This window comes from Talpa europaea (genome assembly GCF_964194135.1).
Source record: "Talpa europaea genome assembly, chromosome: 12".
In the NCBI taxonomy this organism is placed as follows: domain Eukaryota; kingdom Metazoa; phylum Chordata; class Mammalia; order Eulipotyphla; family Talpidae; genus Talpa; species Talpa europaea.
The window spans coordinates 15,358,923-15,383,156 of record NC_140079.1 but is presented as its reverse complement, the minus strand read 5'-3'; the positions used below and the strand labels follow the sequence as shown (position 1 = coordinate 15,383,156).

Sequence of the window (24,234 nt, the reverse complement as noted above, 5' to 3'; positions counted from 1 at the left end):
GGCGGGGGGACCACCGCCGTCTGCACCAGCCCCCTCCAAAGGGTGGGGGGGAGCTAAGAGGTTTTTTAAAAAAGGGTTAAAACAAGAGGTTTGTTTGATCCAATTTTTATGAATTTAATTATGAAGTGGATCACATGTTAAATGAGTTTAAATAGGAAATCTCCAGAGCCTGCCCCAGGAAAGGAATTAAAAAAAAAAAAAAACTTAAAAGACACCAGCACTTACACACACATATTCACGCTCACAGATTTTGAAGCCTGGTGAGCACCTGGCCCCAAATTCTCACCCTGAGACTTAATCGTGTCAGTGTTGCCATAATGTACACAAAACTGACTGCAGAACTCAAAATCCAATTTGTGGTATGTTGATTAACTCTGGAGCCTCTTTAATGAGCTTGACATTAAGTGCAGGACAAACCAGACTAATTAGAGTCCCCTCCGGCCTGCCCAGTGCACCTGTGACCCCTCAGGCTGTCCTTACCTGAGGGTCTTCCCCTGACAGGGCCAAGCCCAGCGTGGTCCTTGCCACCCCAGTCCCATCCCATGGGCTCCTCAGGCCCCTCCTTCCTGACCCCTCCCTTCAGCACAGCTGAGAGTTTATTATATGATGAGCCATGTGAATCAGGGATCCATCAATGCCAAGAGCGCGGCTGGACTAACCTACCAAACACAGCTGCCGATGCTAAACACCCGGCCCTGGCAGCAAATGGGCCAAGAAAAACGGAATATTAATGAGGCATTGTGTAGGGGGTGTGCACAGCCTGTACATGGCTTGTGTGTCCAGGGCCTTGCTGGTGTGCAAATCGATGGGTGTTTGCACGGCAACACACATGCTTTGTGATACGTGGACTGAATAAGAGCTTCTCCCAAAGTGTCTGAAAACAGCACCTCTGCACAGACCTAAGCCACGGCTGGCAGAGGGGCACACAGCACTTGCTATCTGAGCACTCAGGAGCAAGGCGTGTATTGGGTGGGCAGAGCAGGGTCGGAATCATTCAAATCACATGAGTCAACTGGTTTGACCCAGTGTACTCAGAAGTGGCTGCATCTTTGACTAGGCTCACTTGGGGACTTGCTGGGGGTGCTGTGGACAGAACAGTGCATACACCTGCAGGGGATGCTTATGCAATCACTTCAGGGAGAGTGTTAGTATCACTTCCTACTTAGCCCTTCTCGTTGGGCCCTACCCTCTGTGAACTCCCCAGCCCCCTGATGACAAATCCAAGTAGCCAATTTGGTGACCCTAAGGCAATGTGCTCAATAAAATGGCACCAAGGCAAAGTCTAGGCAGGCCTCTTGGTGAGGATGCCTACTGCAGGCAGGACAAGCAGCTCCATCCATGATAAATCAGCCTCTTGTTCTGCAGAGCCTGCATCCTCTATCCCAGAGCAGTGACAAGACCCAAGAACGAGGTGAGAAAGGATCCCACTGTTGCTGTCCTGAGGCACACCGACTTTTTCACACACTCTGCAACACACACACCCTCTGTATAACCAGCTGTGGAGTCTGCCAGTCTCTCGCCCTATCCCAGCCCCCCTCCCCAAAAGCCAGAACACACACACGCAGAGACTCATGCAGACTCAAAACTAGAAACACTCAGAACTGTCCATGCATAGTCAGCAAAGACTCAATTTTGTTTTAGAGAAAGGAAGAGTTTAAGTCACCCATTCTCTTGCTAGGAGCCCAAGGGGAAGGAAGTGAGGGTCTCTTGGCCCTCAGGGAGCAAATGTCCCAGCCCCCTAGACAGTGGCGGCAGGGACTGGTCAGCCCCGGACACCGGGCCCAAGTCCCTTTGGTTCACAATTACTTTTCCCCCCATCATCTGGACCTGCCCAAACAGAGGTGTTTCATGGCTCATGGTTTAGCTGCCCTTATTGTCCTCCCTCAACAAGGTCCAAGTATCAGAGTTTTGCTTCTGCCACTGTGGAGCAGGCAGGAGATGTCTCAACACTTTAGGGCCCGAGTCTGTTGGCAGGAGTGTGTAGACATGGAGGGGGGCCAGTGTGAGGAATGGGGGAGTGGCAGAGAGGGTGAGGGACCCAGCTGGTTGGTTATTTCCCAAATGCATCCTCGGTCCACCTGCATCAGAATCCCTTGGAAATGTTCATAAATGATGCTGGGTCTTGGATCCCACCCCAGACCCACTGAATTAACCTTCCTGAGGACGGCACCCAAGAGTCAGCATCTTTCATGAACACAGAGAAATGGAGAACCAATGGTCCCCAGGTGCCCGTACCCACCTGCCCCATTTGCCCCGACACACCCAACCCTGGAGCAAAGAAAGGCTGAGGGCCGGCTTAGCCAGGCTCCCCCACTTTGTGTTACTGCAGGGAATTCAGACATTAGCCCCTCAAGCCCTCTGCCCACCCGTCACTTGGATTGGCCTACCTGTGTGTGAGCGCAGGTGGCGTTTGAGGGCGGTGTGGCTGGGGAAGGTGCGGTTGCACTCACTGCAGATGTAGCTGCGCACGCCAGCGTGGACCTCCATGTGCTGCTGGAGCGCGCTCTGAGCCTGGAAGCGCTTCCCACACAGCAGACAGAAGACGGCCATGTCTGTGCCTGTGGGAAACAGCAGTGGGAGAACTCAGGAGGGCTCAAGGCTGTTCACCACCCAAGCTAGAGCAGGAGCCAGCGTTAGGGGCTCATGCTCAGGGGCAAACTTGGAGATGACCCCATGGAGGCAGCACTGTGTGCTTGACCGGGGTGCAGAATCAATGGCCTCCCATGCTATGAACCTGATGCCCAGTGGGAGAGAGAGACTTCATTCAAATATGTCACTGAGCAGATGTCGCATCGAAAGCAGGTATCAGAGGGAACTTTCAGAGTGTGGGGCATGAGGGGGAAGTCAGGGATCACAATCAGGGTGGCCTGATGAGGGATCACAATCACACATGCCATTGTCCAAATCAACTAGTTTAACATGACTCCAAAAGGTAGACTCTGTATCTTCACCCTTCAGGTAAGGAACCGAGGCAGGGAGAGATTGAATGACTTGCCCCAAGTGCCTTAGTGCTCCTAAGAGGCAGTGCTGGGATTCAAACCCAAATAGCCCAGAGGTGGATCCTCTCCTGATGATGACAGTTACAGACCCCATGCCTTTGATCTTGTCTCATGAAATCACATGCCTTGCAAGTCCATTCATTCAACAAACATTTTAGCACCTTCTCCCAGCAGAACTCTATTTTGGGTGGGGTGGGGGATGTAACCATGGAAAACCATACCAAGTCCCTGCTCTCATCACAGGTATTACCCTGCACAGGCCCCTGGGGGAGAGCGTTTCAGGAAGACCAACTAGCACCTGTAAACACTGGGCTGGGAACTCATGTGGTGGGTCAGGACCAGATGGCGGACATCAGCTGGGGACATCGGAAGAAAGTGGGGGGTAGGCTCCAGAGGCGGGAAGGGGCTCACAGTATCTCAAAAACCATATTAAGAGCTAGAAGCTTCATCCCAAGACCAATGGCAACTGTCAAAGGATTTTAAGCTAAAGAGCAATATGAAATTTCCATTTAATTCAGTGTGGCTGTTCCCTGCCCTGATCAGGAAGCACAGGTACCACAGAGACAGGCTGCCACTGTCTGTTGTCAACCGCCTTTCCAACGCTGCTCCAGACCCAGGGTCCTTCTGGGCACAGAACCCACCAGAAGAAGGGTGTCCATCCCTATCTGAATCCTACCTGGTGGCTCATCAAGGGCCCACCAGTTTGGACTCCTTTTCTTCAAGCAAGTCACCGTCTACACTACAAGGCCCATCTGCCCTCTCTTGGCTGCACCTGGGCACCACCACCTGTGCTCAGCCATGCACCACCTCCCCGTGCAAGAGGGTCACACACAGGAAAGGTGGTCAGGCCCAGTGTCGTCAGCTCAGCCTGAGGAAAAGGAGGGGCAGAGCTCTGACCGCTGGGAGTAGTGGGCTGCTCTGCTCAGTGTAGAATTGGTGGGCTCCTGGTGGAAAGTGGGGTGAAGGAAAGGGCTGAAAAAAGAGCCTCAAGGCCTCCCTCCTTCTTTTATTATATTTATTGTTTTTTTTTTTACATCATTGTCCATTTTTAAACAATATCGGCTTCCCCCCACCCCCTAAGGTGTAGTCCCTACAGAATTTCCTTCCCCAATGCACCCGTGCACCATCACCTCAGTCCCCTGTGCTCCTCCCTCCCTCCCTCTCATCCCTCTCCCTCCTCCTCCCCTGCAGGATGTCTCTGCTTTATAATTGTCCATTTTTGCTTTGTTGTGTTTTGTACTGTTATTTTTTTATACTGATGTCTCATTCGGCTCCCCTATATTTTTGCTATAAGTGAAACCATCTGATACTTTTCTTTGTCCTTCTAACTTATTTCACTGAGCATAATTCCCCTCCCTCCTTCTTGATGCCCATCATGGCTGGGTCTGGGAAGCACTAGTGGGAAGGCAAAGACCACCTCTCACTGTCCTACCTCCCCATCACAGCTGCACCCACAGATCCTCTGAAAACCAGGACTCTGCAGCCATGCTCCATCCCACCAGCGGTCACTGCTTCATCAGGTGAGGAGGCTTTGCAGGGGAGAATGAATACCAGCAAGGGTGAGGTTTTGTTCCTGGCCTCAAAGAGCAGGAGCAAAGGGGAGCTAATACAGGCATCGTGCTAGGTGCCTTATCTGTGCTGTCATCTCCTGCAAAAGAAAGACCACCATGTCCCTACAATGACTTTCTCCTTTCTGGGACATCCTACAAAACACAGGGGCTCTCCCTGACCACTGAGCAGAGCTCAGAAGGAGAGCAGGGGCTCTGGGGCCACATGCACACCCCCCCCCTCCCATCCTTCTGTTTGAAGATCAACAGCTGAGAGGATGGAGAACATTTAAAAAGAAAAAGAAAAAGGGGTGTGTGTGAAGAAGTAGATGAAACACAAGGAAAGCTATTGGTGCATGCAAGTTAAAAATCTTGAGACTAGATTGGAGTTATTAAACAATTTGCTGTAGTTTCTGCCTAGCTGATTGTTCTCATGTATGATGAGTCAGGGCAGATTCTATTATACTGGGAGATTAAGCAAATAAATGCTAGCTTTTGGAAACACATTAACATGTGGGACTATGGAAATAAAATTATCTAGAAAATTGTATTAGCAATTCATTAGCTGCAGTGAGATGTGTGGTGGGGAGAGGGGCTGAGCTAGTAGCAGGCTGTGTTCCTTTCAGCAGCGAGCCCCTGAGATCTACTCACTGCTCCTCCTGCTGTAGAGGGAACTTATGTGGATGCCAGTGGGGAGAGGGCAGGAACCCCCACTGGTTGCAAAACATCTTCAGAACCGCATGGTCAGCATGACACAGGGGTCCTGGCCTGACACTTAACTCCCCTTGCGACCTTGAGGAAGTCATTACATCTCTCTGGACCAGAGTCTGCTCACCCTTTGCCATATTGCTGCAGATAGCTATGTAGAGCATCCAAGGAGACAAATGCAAAACTTTATAACGACAAGGTGGTACAGAGCCCACGCCAGCTCAGAGGACACCTTTGAATTAGACATCATGCCCCATCCTCTGGGCAGACACTCATCTTCCCCAGGGCCTCACAACTCAGTGACCAAATGGGCCCAGGTTTTAGCATCTACTACCCTCTGGGCAGGGCGCCCTCCCGCGGCGACATCCTGGATATGAAGAGTGGCAGCCCAGGCCACAACCCTAAGTTGTTCTTATTGACCCTGGGCTACTTCTTCTAGGAAACTGACCCCAGAGAGAGCATCTTGGATAAGTTATGCCAAGAACACCTTCCTCTGAGCCCTCACTATGACAGCATGTATTACCCTTTACTTACGTTTCACATTCAGCTCTGTCTGCTGCATCAGAAGCCTCCAGAGCAGGAACTCTCCACCTCATATCCTCTAACACAGAGCACAGGCACTCAGCTACTGTGTGTGGCATGTAAAGCATAAAACAGGAGCCGTAGGACAATCACACAGGCACAGTGCAGACAGCTAAAGGCTGAGACAGAGTAGGTCAACGAAGCCCTGACTCGCAGCATCCAACAAGACTCTCCTTGGAAATCAGTGATGCTAAGTGACCAGTAGGCAGCCTCTTTAGGGTTTCTCGTATCTTCCTGGCGCACAGGAAGGGACTCCCAGTTCTTGCTCAGAAGCAAGGGGCCAGCCCATAGCAAGACTAGTTTTCCACACTGTTCAGTGTAACAGCCAGAGAACCCCGATCTGGCCCAGATGTGCAGTCCTTTCCAGCGTGGGGCCTGAGACAGGTAGCTGCTGCCTCTGACCTCCCTTCTTCCTCTAGGAAACAACACTGCTAACTAATCTGCTTTCCCAACACCAACTTCAAAGTGCTGTTCCTACGTGCCTGACAAATGTTTCCGAGTATGTCAATCCTACAACTTATTGTTTTCTAGCACTCTGTAAATTTCAATGTAAATCAGATCCATAAGTTATCGTTGGCCTAAGGAAATAATTTATCAGGTCAAAGAAGAGCATTTCTTCTGCTCTTCTGAAGAGTGAGCAGGGGGCTGGTCTTAGGCTGCACGCCCAGGGGTCTCCTTACAGGAATTTGAACTAGGAAGGGGGAGTGGGTGTGGCCAGGCTGATGAAGAGCAGGCTGTCGGTAATATAGGCGGGGTCCACGCAAATACCCCACTCCCCTTGGTGTCAAGTCAGTCTCTGAAGAAGGTGACCCCCATCACACACCCACACACCTCCCCCAAGGACAAGCCAGGATTGGCTGCAAGGCATGTAAGACTCACAGACTCCCAATTTAAAACAAGTTTAATTTTAGCCCCAAACATGGGAGAAAGCCAAGGCCAGGGTGGAACAGGAGACAGGAGGGGTGACACAGATCCAGGGTATTTATCTCGCCCAGGTGATGACTGGGTCTGAAATTATGAGACACAAAAACCCTCATGTTTACACCTGTGCCATTTCCATACCAATTAGCTCTTTAATAGAAAGGAAGGAACAGGATTGGGGGGGCACACAGCTGGAGAAGATGTTCAGGCGCTACACCTTCTTGGAGCAAGGCTCTTATTATCTCCAGCTATAAGCAGTTTCTTAATCAAAAGAGCAGAGGGATCTAAATATACTTTGGCTTTTTGGGGTAAGCTAGCCATGACTGCTCCATGTGCATGTGTCCATGTGTGTGCATGCCTGTGTGTGCACATGCCAGGTATGTATGCACGCACACAAACCACATATGGGCTTCTCCTGACCAGCTCTGCCCACCCTCACCTAACGAAGCTAGTGCTGCTTCCGCTGCCACTCCCAGCAGCAGCTTCTCCACATAGGAAGAAAGGATCAGATTTAGTGGGGGTGTAAAAACCTTAATTTCAACTGGAACTGTCTCCTACTGCCATGCCCAGGTTCTCTGACATGTCCTACTTCCTCTTCTAAGACACCATCTTCAGTCATGGGCAGCCCTTGTAGCTGGCCGGCCAAACCATCCCTGGGCCGCTGTCTTTTCCTTTCCTTATCTTCCCCAGCACCAGGTGACTGTTTAAGAACTGGCAGAGGCACATCGTCCACCACACAGGAGAAAACACAAAGACAAGGTCCAGGCTGTCTCACACTAAGGCAGGAAGGCGCTGTCTGTATCTCAAGAGGACAGTCAAGGCAAAGGTGGGAGAGAAGGGGACAGAGACCAGACAGAAAGGAAACAATAACCAGCCTACACCAGCAGGCATGGCCCCTCTGACTCCCCCTGGGCCATCATTTAAGGCTTGGCCCCTTTTCAAGAGATCTAGTGGAGAAAGAACCCAGAGCTGGCTCTCCACTTCTCCTCTTGGGCATAAGCTGCAGGACCACTTGGGTGAGCTCCTGAACGCCCAGCCTTCAGAGGACTAAGGACCCAGGGTGCCCAGCCCAAGAAACTATCAGTCTACTGACCGTAGGAGTGGAGGCTACTGGATAGGGGGAGACAAGTCCCACTGTTTACTGCCCTCAGCCTCTCCCAGGAGAGATGGAGGAGGTTGAGAAAGGCTTGGGAGACTTGCTACAAGCCAAATTAGCTGTAAGTCTGTGCATGGGTGCCCGTGTGTGGGTGCCTGACGCCTACATGCAGAGCCACCTCCTGTCGGGGCTCCTCCAGTCACATCTTCCTAAAGGAGCTAGGAGCTAAGCCCTTAGCCTCTAGTTTTGTCATTGCCAGCCTTGTGAATTCCAGTCTTATTATCAGTCCTCCACAACCCTTTTCCCTCATCTGTCTAGAATCTGGGAAGGTACCGATGTGTCTCTATAACCTTCCATTTCCATGAAGGAAAAGGAGATACTATGGTTTCGTACCATTCACCTAGAAAGCTGAGATTTCCGGTGAATAACCAAAATGGGGAGGGGCTGGGACAGTTGATTCAAATTTGTTTTAAAATTAAGCAATGGAGGGGTGAGTGATTACATGTCTCAGAGTACACACACACACCCCCTCAGTCTCCCGGGGAATGTGGCTGCATCCTCAGGCGGCAGCAGCGAGCAATGCTGGCTCCCAGAAAACCGTGTATTTGTTTAGCGGTGAGCTGCAGACACAAGTGCATTTCATTACTCGGCACCTCCAGCTACAGTAAACAAATTTGTCAGCTCACTAGCTCATTAAGGTGCACCCCGGACACGGGGGATTTATTGAGACCTGCACAATAAAAGTAACATGAATAGATTTACTAATTTTGTCAATCATTCTAACCAACAAGCCAAAGAGGGGGAGACACTGGTGGAGGGGGGCAAGAAAAGGGGTGAAAAAGAAAGGAAAGGAAGCAACATGGGAGAGGTAAGTTGAGCTTGGTTTGCAAGATACAATCAGGTGTTTAAGATGGAACCAGATTTGTGCTTTGCTGCCTAGTTCCAGGGCCATCCCCCCATTTCATATACCTGAAGCCGGGCTACCCTTTCTAGGGTGCATGAGGCCCTGGCAGACAATATGCCAAGGGAAAACTCAACTGCAAGATACCAAAGCCAGTCCTGGATCCCTGGCAGGGCCACCCCCAAGTATAATCTCCATTGCTTCTGCCCCCTCCCCACAGGCACACTGGATAGGGAACTAAGGAACCCAAGGAGTGAAACCCCACTAGGACAAATAGCCGCCTGCTCTGCATCAGACGAAACCAGTTGTCCCTGCAGGTAGCTCCCACCTGCACCCTCAGCCCTTCCCAGTCCAGTTCTTGATCCCACCCAGGCAATCCAGAATGAATCCAGACCTCCAAATAGGAAGGAAAGGGAGATTGTATATGTGTGTGTGTGTGTGTGTGTGTGTGTGTGTGTGTGTGTCTGTGTGCGCGCGCGTGCGCGCACGCGTGTGTGTTGGGGGGGTATGTGTGGAAAGCAAATCCGGAGAGGTATGCAACCCTCTGGTCTGTAACTTTCAAAATGACAGCAGGACTGGGGCAAAGGTCACGGGGTCCGAGGCCTTAAGCACCTCCGCCAGCTGTGGCAGTGCAGCCCCGAGCCCGCGGGACGCCTGCCCATATAAATCAGCGGTAAGCAGCACCCGCTGGGGGCGAGGACAATGGGCCCACACGGGGGTGGGAGGCAGGACAATGGGGCCTGGCCAGTGCGCAGGCCCGGAACAAATGTGCCCTGGCACCACAGGGGCCCCCATTTGTGAAACTAATTGGCCCACGATTGAAAAATTGGACCAACTTCAACAGCCTTGAGAGGAGAGGGGCGGCCGGCCTGCCGTGGCCCAACCCAGCCCAGCCCTGCAGAGCCAGCCGCCCAGGCCTGGGGACCTGACATGGAAGCTTCTCTCAGGTACTGCCCGGTGCCTTGGAGATGCTGCCAGCTTGGGGGAGGGTGGGATGAGAGGTGGGAGTGGCTGGGTCTCCTGTTGCTTTGAGGGGCCTGTGCTTGGCTACTTTCCCCAAGATGCAGGCAAGAACTGCCTCCCTCGGTTTCTTCACACTGCTTTTTCTGTAGGGATGAAGTTCAAAGAGAGAGCAAGGCACCTGCCTGCTCGCTGGGCTCCTACTTCCCTCATTTGGGAGCAGGTGGGTAGAAAATTAGCAAAGACCGACAAGGGCCCCTTCCTGAGTCCACCTCCCTGGCATGCAGGAGCTCATGGCACCGGTGGCCCATGGGTGGGGCTGGGGCTGCAGCTTGGCAAGGCTGCCTGAGGGAGGGGCCATAAGAAGCTGCTCAGGCTCTAAATTATCTGGTCCCCTGGGAAAAGAAACTGAAGGGGGTGGTGGATAGTTAGGATGAAGTATGGCGGGACAGAACAGGAACATCAGCCTGCCTTTGTCCCCAGGCCCTACCCTCTCCTGTGACTTGTTATGATGGATCTGAACTGAAGAGGGGCGGGAGAGTAGCAAGGCCCAGAGTCTTTAGCAGGAAGGCCTGTTCAAGAGTCCTGGCTCAGTGACTCACTCACTGTGCACTCTCGGGTAGGTTACTAGACCTCTCTGGGCCTCTGTTTCCGGAAAAATGAGGGGGAAGAAAATGACCTTCAAGGGGCTGTCCCCCTATTGTAAGAGTTGGTGATTCCAGGTCTACCCAAAAGGATACAGGCCAGCTGAAAGGCCCAGCCCAGCTCCCACTGAGATGTGTTCAAGCATTTCTTCTCCTCATTTGCCATGAGCAAGAATCCAGAGCCTTCGCTGGAGGGACAGTCACAGATAGAGCCAGGCCAGGGTCTAAGGCGGACTGAGCATGTGCCAGAGGATGAGCCAGGTGTGCTGCACTGTGACCTTCCAAGAGGCCCTGTGAGCGGGGTGTGGATGATACAAAAAGCAAGACTTCAGAACCTGCTGGGTCTCCCTTTGTCTCTGCGGACTTCCTAGACCCATTGACGCAGAGTGGGGGTTCATCATCACTGGGTACATGCTGGCCATGGCTGGCGGATGGGGGCGGGGGAGGGGCAGGACCCCCAACCTCATGGCCCCAGCAGTGGGGCAGCAGCATGCGTGACAACCCCACAGAGAGTGAGCCTGAAAACCAGCTGCTTGGAGCACAGTGGTTTCATTTCCTCGGCACGTGCCCAACGCACAGTAGGCACTGAATTCTGAGCACTGTGCCCAGCGCTTCCCGGAAGGGCGTGGAATTTCACCCAGCAGTGAGACCCAATTTCCTTATTTGTACAAGAAGTCATCCCCAGGTCTCTTTCATCTCTTGTTTTCTTTAAGTATATAAGACATTTCCTCCAGAGTCAACCTCTCCAGCTCCAGGCATCTCCCACATCATCCCGAGGCTCCTGGAGAAACTGGGGCCCAGAAGCTGGGGCTTGAGGTGAAATAAAAAAGCCCACCAAGCCAGGGTCTTTATTTAAAAGTCCTGTACACCCCAATGTATTCCAGAGATGGAGACGGAGGCCGGAGGAACTTCCAATAGAAGAGAAGGGACAGAGGAAGAGAGAGATGAGACAAAGACTCAGAGACAGAATGGGCAGGGAGAGGGGAGTGAAGGTTGGGGGGGGGGAGCAGAAATTACAAAAAAAAAAAATAGAAATACTGATCATTTCAAAGCCATTTACATATCTAACAAAGATTGGGCAATGAAAAGAAAAACTACCCCATATAAACAAACAAAAAACAAACCCCAAAAAGAAAGGATGTATTCATTTTACTGACATTTTAATGGTTCCTATCTACCTCCCCCCACCACTACCAGAAGATGATTACAAATTAAGCAGCATTTAAATGCTTTTTACTGTCAACAATTAAAAGGAGGGCTCCGAGCCTGAGAGTGTGGTGGCCATTCATTCCCACGGTAACCAGGCTATCAGAGGCGCAGCGGCCTCGCACTGTACAGCACACAATGGCCAGAAAGGGGAAGTGCATATACTGCTAATTTTGTAGGACATTCAGAAGCAAATTAAAATATAAAAAGCTCCTGGCACAAAGATAGATACCAAGAGTGAGGGCAGGGCAGGTCAAGCTCATGGCATGAAGGTCTTAGAAACAAAGGAGTTTAAGAACAGCCTGATGACACCTTATTTAGGGCTGCCTTGGGTTCGGGTGTGTGCTTGTGTGTGTGTGTGTGTGTGTGTGTGTGTGTGTACGTGCATTTGTGTAGGTGGGGGGGGGGGGAACTGGGTATAGGAAAGACCAAGGGCAGAGGTGGCTTTCCTAGGGAGAGAGGAAGAAACAATTAAGCAGGATCAAGTGCTCTAGGTGAGACCCTCAGGGAGTGGTGGTGGAGAGGACACGCCAGCTGACCCCACCTGGGCTCTAAACTTGGGGACCAATCCCCCACTGGCCAGCCCTCCAGTACCTGCACCATGGCCTCCTCCACTGGGCGACAGGTAGGAATCGGGTGATCTTAATTTCACTCCGGTCAGAGAAAAGGATTTCATTTCAGGCCAGACCAAGAGAACAAATGTAATTTTTTTAGAGACTGACTCTTTTTTCACTGTCCTCGCTGTCACTACCCACTCCCGCCCGACCCTGCCTGCCCTGCCAGGGACCGCCCATACGCACATCTTTCTCAGAGACTCACATCCAGTCCGCGCCGGGTCCCGGTAATGTCACTGCCAGAACTCTCTTCGCCAACTCAGAATGGATCCTGAGAACCCAACCCATCAACCCCAGCAGCTCTTAAAATAATGGGATCGTGAAAACTCATCCCCAGGAAAGAGAGAAGCAAAGGGAAGGATTGAAAAGGGAAAAAAACAAAAACAAAACAAAAAAAAGGCAGGGTGGGGGGGAGCATGATATGTAGCTACCAATTTTCTTTCCAGCTCTATAGCGAGGAAGACAGAAGCCGAAGAGAGCCGGCGACCAGGTGGAGGGTGAGAGGCTGGATCTAGAAGCAATAGGGTACATTTCTGTACCATAAAGTTTAATATGCAGGAGGGACGACAGAGGAATAAAAGAGACACGTCCCCTTTAAAAGGAAATATAATTTACAGTGTGCAGCCAGGCGGCCCATAGTTTCAATCTCGTTTACTATAGAGAAAACTCTGCTAGCTGTTCTCTATCCCACAAATCCGATTTAATCAGACAAGCCAGCCAGCGTGGCTTGGAGTAAAAACGGATAATTAGTAAACAGAGAGCTACTCCAGTGCTTCATTGGCATTCGAGTTGGGCTACTGTGTCGCATTTAAAATGCAGTCTGATGAAGTTTACAAAATCAAACCATTTGTTACTCCTATTGAAGAGGCTTCAGGCCACTTGCAATTAAATTGGAATTAGTGCTCAGAATGAGACACAGCAAATTCATACTAAAAAGGGATCTGACTTTGAGACATTTGACTTCACTTCAACAGTTTTCTGTGTGAGTGTGTGTGGGGGGGATGCTCCTAAAAGACTCCTCACTCACCCCGACTCTGCAGGGCTCCCCGACTTGGCAAGTGTGGCCCCCCCCCAACCTGCTGTCTTTGGGCTGGCCTGGGGGAGGGATGGGCAGCGGGGGAGGGGAGGCAGCTGACACTGGGGAGCAGGCCCCGCATTCACACTAGGAAGATACTGTACAAGGGAAAACGTGTCCACAAAGGACCATATGGCCCCCTTCTGCATGGAGCCTTTGGACAAGGGGGCGGAAGGGGGGCGGGGAAGCTGCCAGAAGGCACGCTTCCAGGGGCGTCGGCCCTGCCCACCTCAGACAGCAGGCTGGCCACTGGGGAGCATGGGGGCACCTTTTCCCCTATTGGCTGGGTTCCTGGGATGCTCCTGCCACAAGGATCCAGGCCAGGGAGCGTTTCTGTCACCATGTCCTCCCATCAGCACCTCCCCCAACCCCCTGTACTGCCCTTCTAGGCAGAGGAGGTGAGGAGGCTCTGCCTCAGCAAGGCTGCTTAATCTAGAGCCCACGGAGCCCCAGGTGCCCAGACATGGAGTGCAGGAGGCTGGTGAACTTGGAGGAGCAGAATACCTTTTTATCTTCCATCTGGCATTCCTGGAGTGAGGACAGGAAACAAGAAGTCGCCAGCCTTTCTTGTGACCAGACACAGATACTAAAGACACTCAGAAGTGTCGGGGGGCCTCCCCCGTGGCGCAGCAGTTGAGCGCTGGGCTGCAAAGCTGCCCTCAGCCTCTGTAGCACCGGTTCGATCCCCCGGCCACTGGCAAGGGTCCCACATGGCATGACAGACCTCTCCTGTCGTGCCCACTGCTCCCCTCAGCAGTGTACTTTGTGGGTCTGCCTGTTCTGCTCCCCGCTCTGGCTCTGGTGAATTCTCTCACCCTCCTGCACTTCTGACTGTACCCAGTGCTTGTATAAATAAATAAATAAATCTTTAAAAAAAAAAAAAAAAAAGGAAGTGTCGGGGTCTCTGGAAATATCGACGCCAATCACTCCTGCTAAGCAGGGTGGGCACTGGGCTGCTGCTTGGAGTTGTTCACAGGACAACCAAGAATCACACATAATTAAACGTGGTTTTTTAAAAAATATTTTGATCTCCAGGTTTGTATTTCAAATTTCCCCCTTGAATGACCAAGTATTTTATCCTCTGCATCTTGAGGCATTATTCTGGGGAAGGATCCATAACATTCACCAGACTTGCCAAGGGGCCTATGCCCCTAAATGTGAAGATTTCCTGGTCTGGGGGCTGAGGGGAGGGAGGGAGTTGGTGTGTGACGGGGCAGGGCTTCAGCCCGAGAAGATGAAGACCTTGTGTGGACAGCGTGAAGTGGTACCGGTTGCCCACTTAGTGCCACTGGGCTCTCCTTGGAAAAATGGTTCAAAATGGTACATTTTATGTTACAAGTATTTTACCAAAAAACAAGAATCCTTAGTCTGGCCTGGTTAGAAGTTCCCTGCACCCCTGCAAGCACTCTGCCACCCAGAAGTATCTAGACCCAAACCCAGTTTCCTTCCTTCAAAACTTCCCATCTACTGCGAAGGACAGCGGGAAAGCTCGGGCACCAGGGGGCAGGCAGCGAAGGCGCTTGGGCCTGATCAGGACACCCGGGAGGTCCCGGTCCATTCCTGAGCTCTAAGGCCTGGGGGCCTGGCGGGGTCACCTCAGGTTCAAGGTCTACCACTGGCTTCTCCTGTCAGAATGAATGTTGTCTGTGCGCCGGGACCCCTTCCTCTGAGACCCAGCTGCATCCCGTGGATCTGACAGGTGTTCGATGAATATTTATCGGGAGGAGGGATGGACAGAGGGTGGATAAAGGATTAAACAACTGAATTTTATCTCTCTGGCCCTCAGTCTCATCTGGGATATAAAGAGGACAGGCGCTGCGATACCTTAAAGCGCCCACCATCCCCGGGGCTCCTTCTGCTCACCGCCCTCTACCTGCTGCCCTCCCCAGCGTGGAGCCCTCAGAAGCAGGCCGGGCTGTGGCAGGGAATGTCTGGTGTGGAAATGGAAGCAACAGCAGGTCTCTGCTCTCTGGGCCCCAGGACTTCCCTGTGGACCTCAGTGGGGAACCCCTGCACTGGCTCCTGAGGCTCAAATCCTGCCACCCAGAGCAGAGGCAGGCAGGTGATGGCTGTGGGAGGGAGGCAGGTGATGGTGGTGGGAGGGAGGGAGGCAGGTGATGGTGGTGGGAGGGAGGGAGGCAGGTGATGGTGGAGGGAGGGAGGCAGGTGATGATGGTTGGAGGGAGGGAGGCAGATGATGGTGGTGGGAGGGAGGGAGGCAGGTGATGGTGGTGGGAGGGAGGGAGGCAGGTGATGGTGGAGGGAGGGAGGGAGGCAGGTGGTGGTGGTGGGAGGGAGGCAGGTGATGGTGGTGGGAGGGAGGGAGGCAGGTGATGGTGGAGGGAGGGAGGGAGGCAGGTGATGGTGGTGGGAGGGAGGGAGGCAGGTGATGGTGGTGGGAGGGAGGGAAGCAGGTGATGGTGGTGGGAGGGAGGGAGGCAGGTGATGGTGGTGGGAGGGAGGCAGGTGATGGTGGTGGGAGGGAGGCAGGTGATGGTGGTGGGAGGGAGGCAGGTGATGGTGGTGGTGGGAGGGAGGCAGGTGATGGTGGTGGGAGGGAGGGAGGTGATGGTGGTGGGAGGGAGGGAGGCAGGTGAACAGACAAGCAGTGAGAGGGTGCCACTGAGGCCTGAGGAAGCGGCTTAAATGCAGCACGCAACAGCTCTGACCATCTGAAGGAAGAGAATGTCCTTTTTGTTTGCTATTCAGGGAGGATGGGGGAGGCATTTGGTTATGATGAAGAAAACACAAAACCCAACACCTTGACCCCAGCCTTTCTCACTCCCTCCAAAACTGGAACTACCCCCTTCCCGAGTTGGCTGCATTTCTGACTGAGTTTATCCCAGGGAAAAGACACACCTGCTGGGGCCTTGCAGCCACGTTAGGTGGTGCGTGTGCTCCTGGAGGAGATGGCTGACGGGCATCCCCTGCCACGGCCTCCTCCGCACACAGGCACATACATGCACCCCACCCTGTGACAGTCTGCAGGGAGGTCTGGAGAGAAACCCCAACCTCAGATTCTGACGTGAGAAAGAAAATACAAAGTTAAATGTCACTTTGTGGTTTAGGGTTCTTCTTTCTTCCCAAGTGGGTTTTGTTTCCTGCGTCCCTCCCTTTTCAGTTCCTCCTCTAGAGTTTCTGGGCCACTCCCTGACAGAACGGGAGCCCGAGGCGCCAGGAACAGACGGGGAGCTTATGGCTCACTCTCCTCGTGTCATGGCGAGGTGTCCAGCACCCTGGTCAGAAACAGCAGACAGAAGAGACAACCGTGTGCTCTCCACCCCGACACCAGGGCCATGGGATTCAAGCCCCAATTCTGTGTGGGCATCAGAAAGTGGCATCTGACCCAGGCTACAATGCCAAGAGGTCACTTCTTGTCCTCAGGATCCTTACAGTCTAAGAGCTGTAGAGCAAAGAGCCTGGATTTTGAAGTGGGAGGAAATCCAGGTTCAAACCCCAGCTCTGCCATTTATTTACTAGTTGTATAATCCTATGCAAATTTCCTAGTGGCTCTGGTCTTAGCTCCCTTATTTGTATTAGTGTCATAGCACCCACCATACAAGGTGGCTGGCAGGGGCAGAGATAACATGAAGAGTGTCCCTGCCAGCACCACTGGACGGGGTAGGGGTGTGTGGAGACAAGAATGTAAATCAGTGTTTTAACTTTGGTACCAGAGGATACTTACAGAGAAGACTCTAGGCCTTTCCTCACAAGTAAGAGATTTACTCTGAAATGTTCCACGTAAATCACCGTCCTACCCGTCAAGGTCTCCCATCAAGTTATTCCCATCGACGCCATTCCTGGATCTCCAAATGTCTCCCTGGCATGCTCCTCCTTTACTCACTGCTTTCTCCATTCAGTCCATTTTTTAAGGCCCATTTCCATGCCAATTCTTGAACTCCCTGCTCCATTGCACACACCCTGCCAAACTCTATCCCTGGGTTAGTCTGACTCATCCTCTTATCCACTCTGAGAGCTGCCTACACAGTCTGCCTCTACTTCCTAAGAGCTCCCAGCTCCTCCACCATGATCTCATTCCTGCATCCATCATTCCACTAAGAAAACTGTTCACATCTGATAACCAATGACCCTCACACCACTAAATCCAGCAGACATTGTCTAGTCGTCTTGACGGTCTTCTCAGTGACATGAGATGGGTGCCTACTTGGTGACATCTCTCCCTTTAGCTTCCATGACATGGACTTCACCTGTCACCTTCCCATTTCTTCCAGCCACTCCTCCATCTCCGCTGTGGTGGTGATTGTTCTGGAAGGGCATAATATGTTGGGGTTCCTCTGAATGCTATTCTAAGCTCTCTTCTCTTTCTACACAACTTTTGTTTTGTCAATGCAAAGGATCATTATATTCCAGGACTTCAAGGATCATTATATTCTGAAGTGAGCCTCTGTTTTGAATTCCTGACATAACTGTGTATGCAAATGTCTTCTGGATAGCTCCCGATTGGATGTCACACATGCCTCATAATATCAAAGCTGTTCTCTTAACAATTAAAGCTCTGCTTCTCCTCTGGTGTTCCCATCAATGAAGAGCTCCACCATCACCCAATTATCCATGCAAAAAAAGGGGAGAACGAACACTCTGATTCCTTTTTCTCTCACTTTTCACAACAGATTGATTACTGAATTCTTCAGTCTCTTAAATAGCTTGATTTTCTCATACTTTTTATCTATCTCCACCGCAACTACCCAGCTTGGTTCAAGCTGCAATAATTTCTTGCCTAGATTACAGCAATATCATACTAATTCATCTCCCTGCCATCCGTTTAAACCCCTCCAATCATTTTCACAACCATGCAGTCAAAGTCCTTTTACTGAAGCAATCTGATAGCACTCCCATAAGGTCTTACATGGCTCCCAACAGCCCTCAGGAAAAAGGCAGAACTACAAAAAGTGTTTTTTTTCCTGGGACCTTTGCCATTTAATGTCCATTTACTTCTCCATTCTCAGCTCTCAGCCTTTTCCCCACTTCCATGAATTTTCCTTATTGTCCTCCAAGTCTAGACATTTACCAAATTGACCTCAATCCACCATGCTCCCCTTTATGCCTAGGTCCCCACTTCTAAGGTTCCTAACTTCTTCTCATCCTTCAGATGGCATCACCTCCAGGGAACCTCAGAACTCCCACCTGGTGGGGGGCCTTTCTGTTTGCTCCTCTAACACCCTCCGCCTCCCATACACATCACCTGTGTGTCACTGCTCAACTCTGAAGGCCCCACCCCTTCAGCACGGGGATTCTGTGTTTATCACTATTGTATTCCCAGAGTCCAACATGCTATCAGGTACCTAACGGGTGTTCAGTAAATATTTAGTGAGTAAATAAACAATCACATACACATTTAACCTATTAACACCTGTGGGTTTGGGAGATGATCCTGGGTTTGGGAGTTCTAGGGCTCATGCCATTAATATTTGATTTACCAACTTCAAACACACACCTCCTCACCCTCTCCCGGCTACCCCATTCAGATTGCCATGAGTGGCAGACTTCTGGACATGCACATCCCTCTGTCTTTGACATCTATGACGATGAGGTGTGCAGGAGCATCCATGTACCGCAGAACCCGGCCTGGGCTCTCCTAGGCTTGGGTATCTTCTGGATACTTGTTCCTGGGCCGCCCAGCACAGAAATACTGCAGGGTGTCTCTTCATGATGGAGACTCACTCACATCAATGGAGGAAACAGGCCTCTGAACGAGAAGCTTTGAGAATGGAGTTATGGGATATTACTCCATGGACAAAGTTGTAAGCCAGATTTTACTCCAAGGATAAAGCTGGCAGTCAACAAACACCATGTTTGGGACTGGACATCAAACCTGGTAATCCCTCCTGGCCACCAACAGAACATGGACCCAAGGCCACGATGTCCCTGGTGTCTGCTACCTCCTCTTTCTCCTCTGAGACCTCAGCAGGCACCAGCTCTCCCTGCAGGACATGCACCAAGCTGCCCATGGGCACACATGTTGGTCCCAGTGCCAGAGCCTATTACACCTGGACACTGGGTTCCCTCGCAACACACTTGTGGTGGGTGTTCATCGTTTTTCAGATGGTGATGTGTTGAATACACTATTCTAAGATTCGATTTCTACAGCAGATGGAAAACTCCTCAAACAGGGCTGCTAATGGAAATGTCAAAAGCCATGTCACTAACAGACACATAAATTGTGACCTCCAATACCATCTAGCTAGGAAAATAAAGATTGATTTTTCTTAAGGAGTTGAACAGAATTTTGTCACATTTCGGTCCAGTGTTGCTGTAGCCCTGGCCAAACTCCAGGTTCTTGTGGCTGTGGAGAGCACCTGTTCTTGAACACAAGCCCTCAGGGTCTGCCAGAGACCAGGCACATGTGCGCACTCGCCCTGCAAAACCATTAGATCCCTTTCTTTGACCATTCACCACACTCATACCTACTTCTTTGAACTGTCTACAGTGGCAGTTCAAAGAATCCTTCAAAATGAAAAAGATGAGCTATGTTTTTACAACATCCTATGCCTGGTTCCTAATTTTTTTTTTTTTGGGGGGTGGAGACCTGTGACTTTTTAGGCTACCACAATACAGTCATTACTGCATAACCGTGTTTCAGTCAATGACAGACCACAAATCCAAATGAGCTTAATTTTAGACCAGCCTATTTCATCCCTGAACAGGCAGGCTCTGTCCTGATTCCCCCAGAGCAGCTCATTCTCCACCGGGCGAAGACCCCAACCATACAGCTCATCAGGGTGGAGCAGGCACTGTAGACAGTGAGCAGAGATGCCGCCTCTGCATGTGAGGACAGAGTGTTCATATTAATTAACATCTTCATAGAAAGAAAACTCTCTCCAGGGAGTATCTGTTTGATTATTCTTATTTATTCAGTGATTCTGCTGCTTGGTTATCCCATCCCTCACTCCTCAGGGGCCTACATAGATTCTGTAAAGGACATGGAAGTGGTCTCTAGGCAGAGACCAGAGGGCGGGAGCGAGAAGGCGGATCCTCCTGCTGCACGTGGAGCTTTGGCTAGAAACAGCCACAGAGTAGGGGACACACATGCTCGGCCCGAGTAGGCCCGCTGATCTTCAACCAGGGAAACACAGGAAGATGTCTACCTGGAAAGTGGTTAACAGGAAGTCTTGCTCCCCCCAAAAGGTGGGTGTCCCTCCCTGTGCCAGTGGGTCCTCAGTGTCCCCACATGGGACCCACGTGAGGAACAGCTGAATTACCGATTGAGGTACTTCTGTGCTTAAGTATTTATTAATGGGTGGTTGTCGCAAGGCAACAGAGAGAAACAGGAAAGCTTCTAGAGTTCCCTCCCATTCATATTTCTTAGACATGTATGTAGGCATAAATGAAAACCCCTCCCGGTGTTAGATGGGACTGGGGATGCACTGATGACTCAGCTACAGCCCCTGCCCTTGGAGAGCATCCCATGTACTGGAAGAGACAAAACAGGCACGTGATGACTTACATCACTCTCAAGGTGGGAGGCTGAAGTTGAGAAGTGCTCAGGTTCCAAGCTGAAAGGGCCAATGCCAGCCGTGCACAACATAAACACTCATACACTCTATTCTTTGAGAACAGGAGGCCATAAAATGACGTGCACACACACACCCTTCCATTCCAACACCGACCACAGAGATATGAACGGCTGCTATTCAGATCCGGGGCCTGGGCTGTGGCGCTGCAGAACAGTGTGCACGCAGTGGCTCCGACTTCCTTGTATTGGAAGCCGCCTCTGCCTGCGCTGATTTATTCCAAGGACCATCTGGGCACGAGAACAATGTGCTCTCCTATCTGAATGACCGCCCGTATTAGTCATACCCTCTTAACTCGACCCCTCCGTCCCCTAATCTTCACACTCGCCTCATTCCCTTTGACGGAGGCCGAGGACCGGCTCTCTTTTCTCACCTCTCCCCAGGCTGGAGAAGTTCATCTGGGACAAAGAGCTCTGTCTGTGGGTCCAGCAGTCAACCTGGGACCCGCTACATAAAAAAGACGTGCAGGGTCCCGACTCTCCTGGTCCCCACAGCACTACCGGACAAGGGGTGCACTCCCGGGGCCATGCTTGCTTTCCCTGGGTCTTCCAGGACTTCCAGGGCCGAGCCAGATGGACTGGAGAATTAGCTCAAGGGGGAAACTCATGATCGAAAGCTCTCCTTAGAGTAGCCCCTCTCTCCTCTGCAAACTGCAAACGGCAAACATGGTGCATCTGGCTGGTCCCCCACTACCACACCTTACCCACTCCTGCCTTAAGTGCCAGCTAGCTGCAGACACAGGCAGCATCTTTGTCTCTTCTTTCCCTTTAAGCTACAGTTCCTCCAGAGCAGGAGAGAAAACAGATCTGCTCTTACCTCCTCCGTGGTCACCTCGCACAACCCTAGTCCAGAGGCACAGCCTGATTTGGCTATAAGATGAATGATCCCAACCCGGAACCCTGAATCTTCTTGCCAGGACTTAAATCTGGGGTGCACTCCTCCTGGCCCCCAGCTCCTACCCAAAGGCCCTGGTTTCTCTGGGATGGTTTCTCTACCACCCTGCAGACCCCTGATCCAGCATCATCCACTTGCACAGGAAATGCCTTTTTACAATTTGCACAAGTCACTATTTATGCTTGTGACCTGTGGATTGTGTTGTTGTGGTTGTGTTCTGTTGTGTCTTGTTTTTAGTACTTAACTGGAAAGGTGAAGACGAGAGAGAATTCTGGTCTGTGCTGATCTTTAACCCCTTCCTTCCGCACACTAGGGCCCACCAGATGTGGCCCCTCTTGTCTTCCCCTCCATTCAAAGGAGGTGGGTCTCAGTGCATCTGCCACTGCCCCCAACCACCAGGCACACGTGTGCATATGTGCGACACACACACACACACACACACACACACACACACGGCTTGCACTTGATGTCTCGCCTCTCGCGCCCAAACAGAATTGATGGTGATGAGCGGAGGAGACAGGAAAAAACTCAAGCGGACGATTAGCTGGGTTAGGTTTATGGCAACAGGCGGAAAACTCATTCATTTCATGTTTTGCAGAATATAAAAGCGCTGAAACATTTTAATTTTAAATTCTTATCATTGGATTTACTGCTTTTCTCTCGCAATGATTTGTGTTGCTTTTTAATTTTTACAGTCTCTACAGAAGCCAGATGCTACTGCCTAAGGACAAAATAATAAAAACCTACTGCAGTCATGAGTTACAGAACAAAAAAGAAACAAGCAGTTGACAGAAGTTAATATCTCAATTTAACAGTGCTGCTTTGCTAATGATCCTTTGATATGTGTTTATTTAGAAAGGTCTGATCTTGACCTTGAAGGCAAACTCAACCACAAAGTCTTTATGAGAAAAGAAAAAGACTTTATTTATAGATTGGCTTTATGTCAATCATTCCAGCAGCTGGTCCCAAGATGCCAAGTCACTGGAGAAGGGCGCAGAGGAGAGAGGGACACTCATCCCAAATGAAGTGTGCATGTAGGGGCCAGTGTGGGCGAGGTGGTGCAGGAGGGGTTTTATTATTTTTTATTTTTTGTTTTGTTTTGTCTTAAAATATTTATTTTATGCATGCAAGAACTGGGGTACAGGCCAGAGGTGTGGGAGTGAGAGGCTTCACCAGAGACAGAGCGGGGAACAGAACAGGCAGACTGACGAAATACATTGCTGGAGGGAGCAGCGGGCGAGACAGAAGAGGTCTGCTGCACCATGTGGGTCACCTCCCTGGCCGGGAATCGAACTCATGCTGCAGTGGCTGCAGATAGCTTCATAGTGCTGCGTTTTAACCCCTTGTGCCACCAGTGAGGCCACAAGGAGGGGTTTTAGTGAAAGGAAAGCCCAATGGGGCAGGGCCCTGGAGCCCTGTTCTCTGCTTCCTTTGCAAAGAATTGGGATGCTGGTCTCCCCTCCAGAAAATGAGACAGAACCAAGCATACTAAATCTCAGAAAATAGACTCAGATGTAGAGGAATGGCATGTGGAGCGAAGGGACCAGCAGGTTGGCTCCATGGGGCTACGCCTTCAGGAAGCCAGCGGGGCAGGCCCTTCTCTGACGCACTCCCAGAACAGCTCAGAAGACAGACCACAAAGCCCCAAAGCCGTAAGATGATTCTTTCAGCCTGTCAGCTCTTGTTCACAGGAGAAGGCTGTGGTTATAGGAGCTGGGTCAGTAGAACCTCTTCTCACCCTACAGGACCCCCATTTGTCTGTGGGAATCCCTCCACCTGGCTAGGCCTTGAGGTTCCTCCAGGGACATGCCCTGGGCCCTGTCAGTCTTCCCATGCAGCCCAAGGAGCTGGCTGGGGGTGCAGTTCTGCACCCCCATCTTCTACCCCTCCCATCTGTCCCAGGTGGACTCTATTCTTAGTGTCCATACTGAGCATCCAGCACACACTCTTCTGCTGAACACAAAACCCAAGTGCCCTGATAGCTTACATGTCCCTTATACTCGACGTGTCCAGCCTGACACCCACCCTGCTCCCTGCCAGCTCCCCTCCGGGGCCTCCACCGGAGTCGTCAGCACTAACGTTCACTGTGTCACCCTACCAGACAACTGTTGTCTTCCTTTCCCACACATGCCAATTTATCATCTAAGTTCTCTCCATGTGTGTCCTTTCCTTCTTATTCCAGAAAGGCACCAAACATCTTGCCAGAGCCTCCTAACCCAGCTCGCCTCCTTCATTGCTGCCCCTCCCCTCAAACCACCAGAGTGGTCTATGGGCAACTGATATGATCTCATACCTTCCTTGCAAAGGCCTCTGTCACCTGTGGATAAAATCTAGACCAACAAAATCTATGCACTGGCCCTGCCCCGCCTCTCATCAGCTACATCCGTCTCGGACACAGTCTTTCGACCACACTCCCACCTCGTTCACACACACAGTTGTGTTTCTTCTGCTACTTCTCCCTTCACCTGGCCACCCAGATTAATTTCCATGCCAGACTACCTTCTTCTCCAGGAAGCCTATCTACCCCCCAGGTAACACGGTGCACCCTTCCTCTG

At 51.3% G+C, this 24,234-nt stretch overlaps 1 protein-coding gene across 2 annotated transcripts in view; it reads right to left on the bottom strand.

The window, feature by feature from the left end:
- The window catches only part of ZBTB16 (zinc finger and BTB domain containing 16), a gene marked incomplete at its 5' end in the record, with an annotated part of 171,129 nt that overhangs the window by 5,591 nt on the left and 141,304 nt on the right, over positions 1-24,234 (bottom strand). For both annotated transcript variants that reach the window (XM_084249063.1, XM_084249064.1), the window contains one exon: positions 2,388-2,558. In XM_084249063.1, coding sequence (XP_084105189.1) covers positions 2,388-2,558 — 171 coding nt within the window. The remainder of the gene's footprint in view (positions 1-2,387; positions 2,559-24,234) is intronic.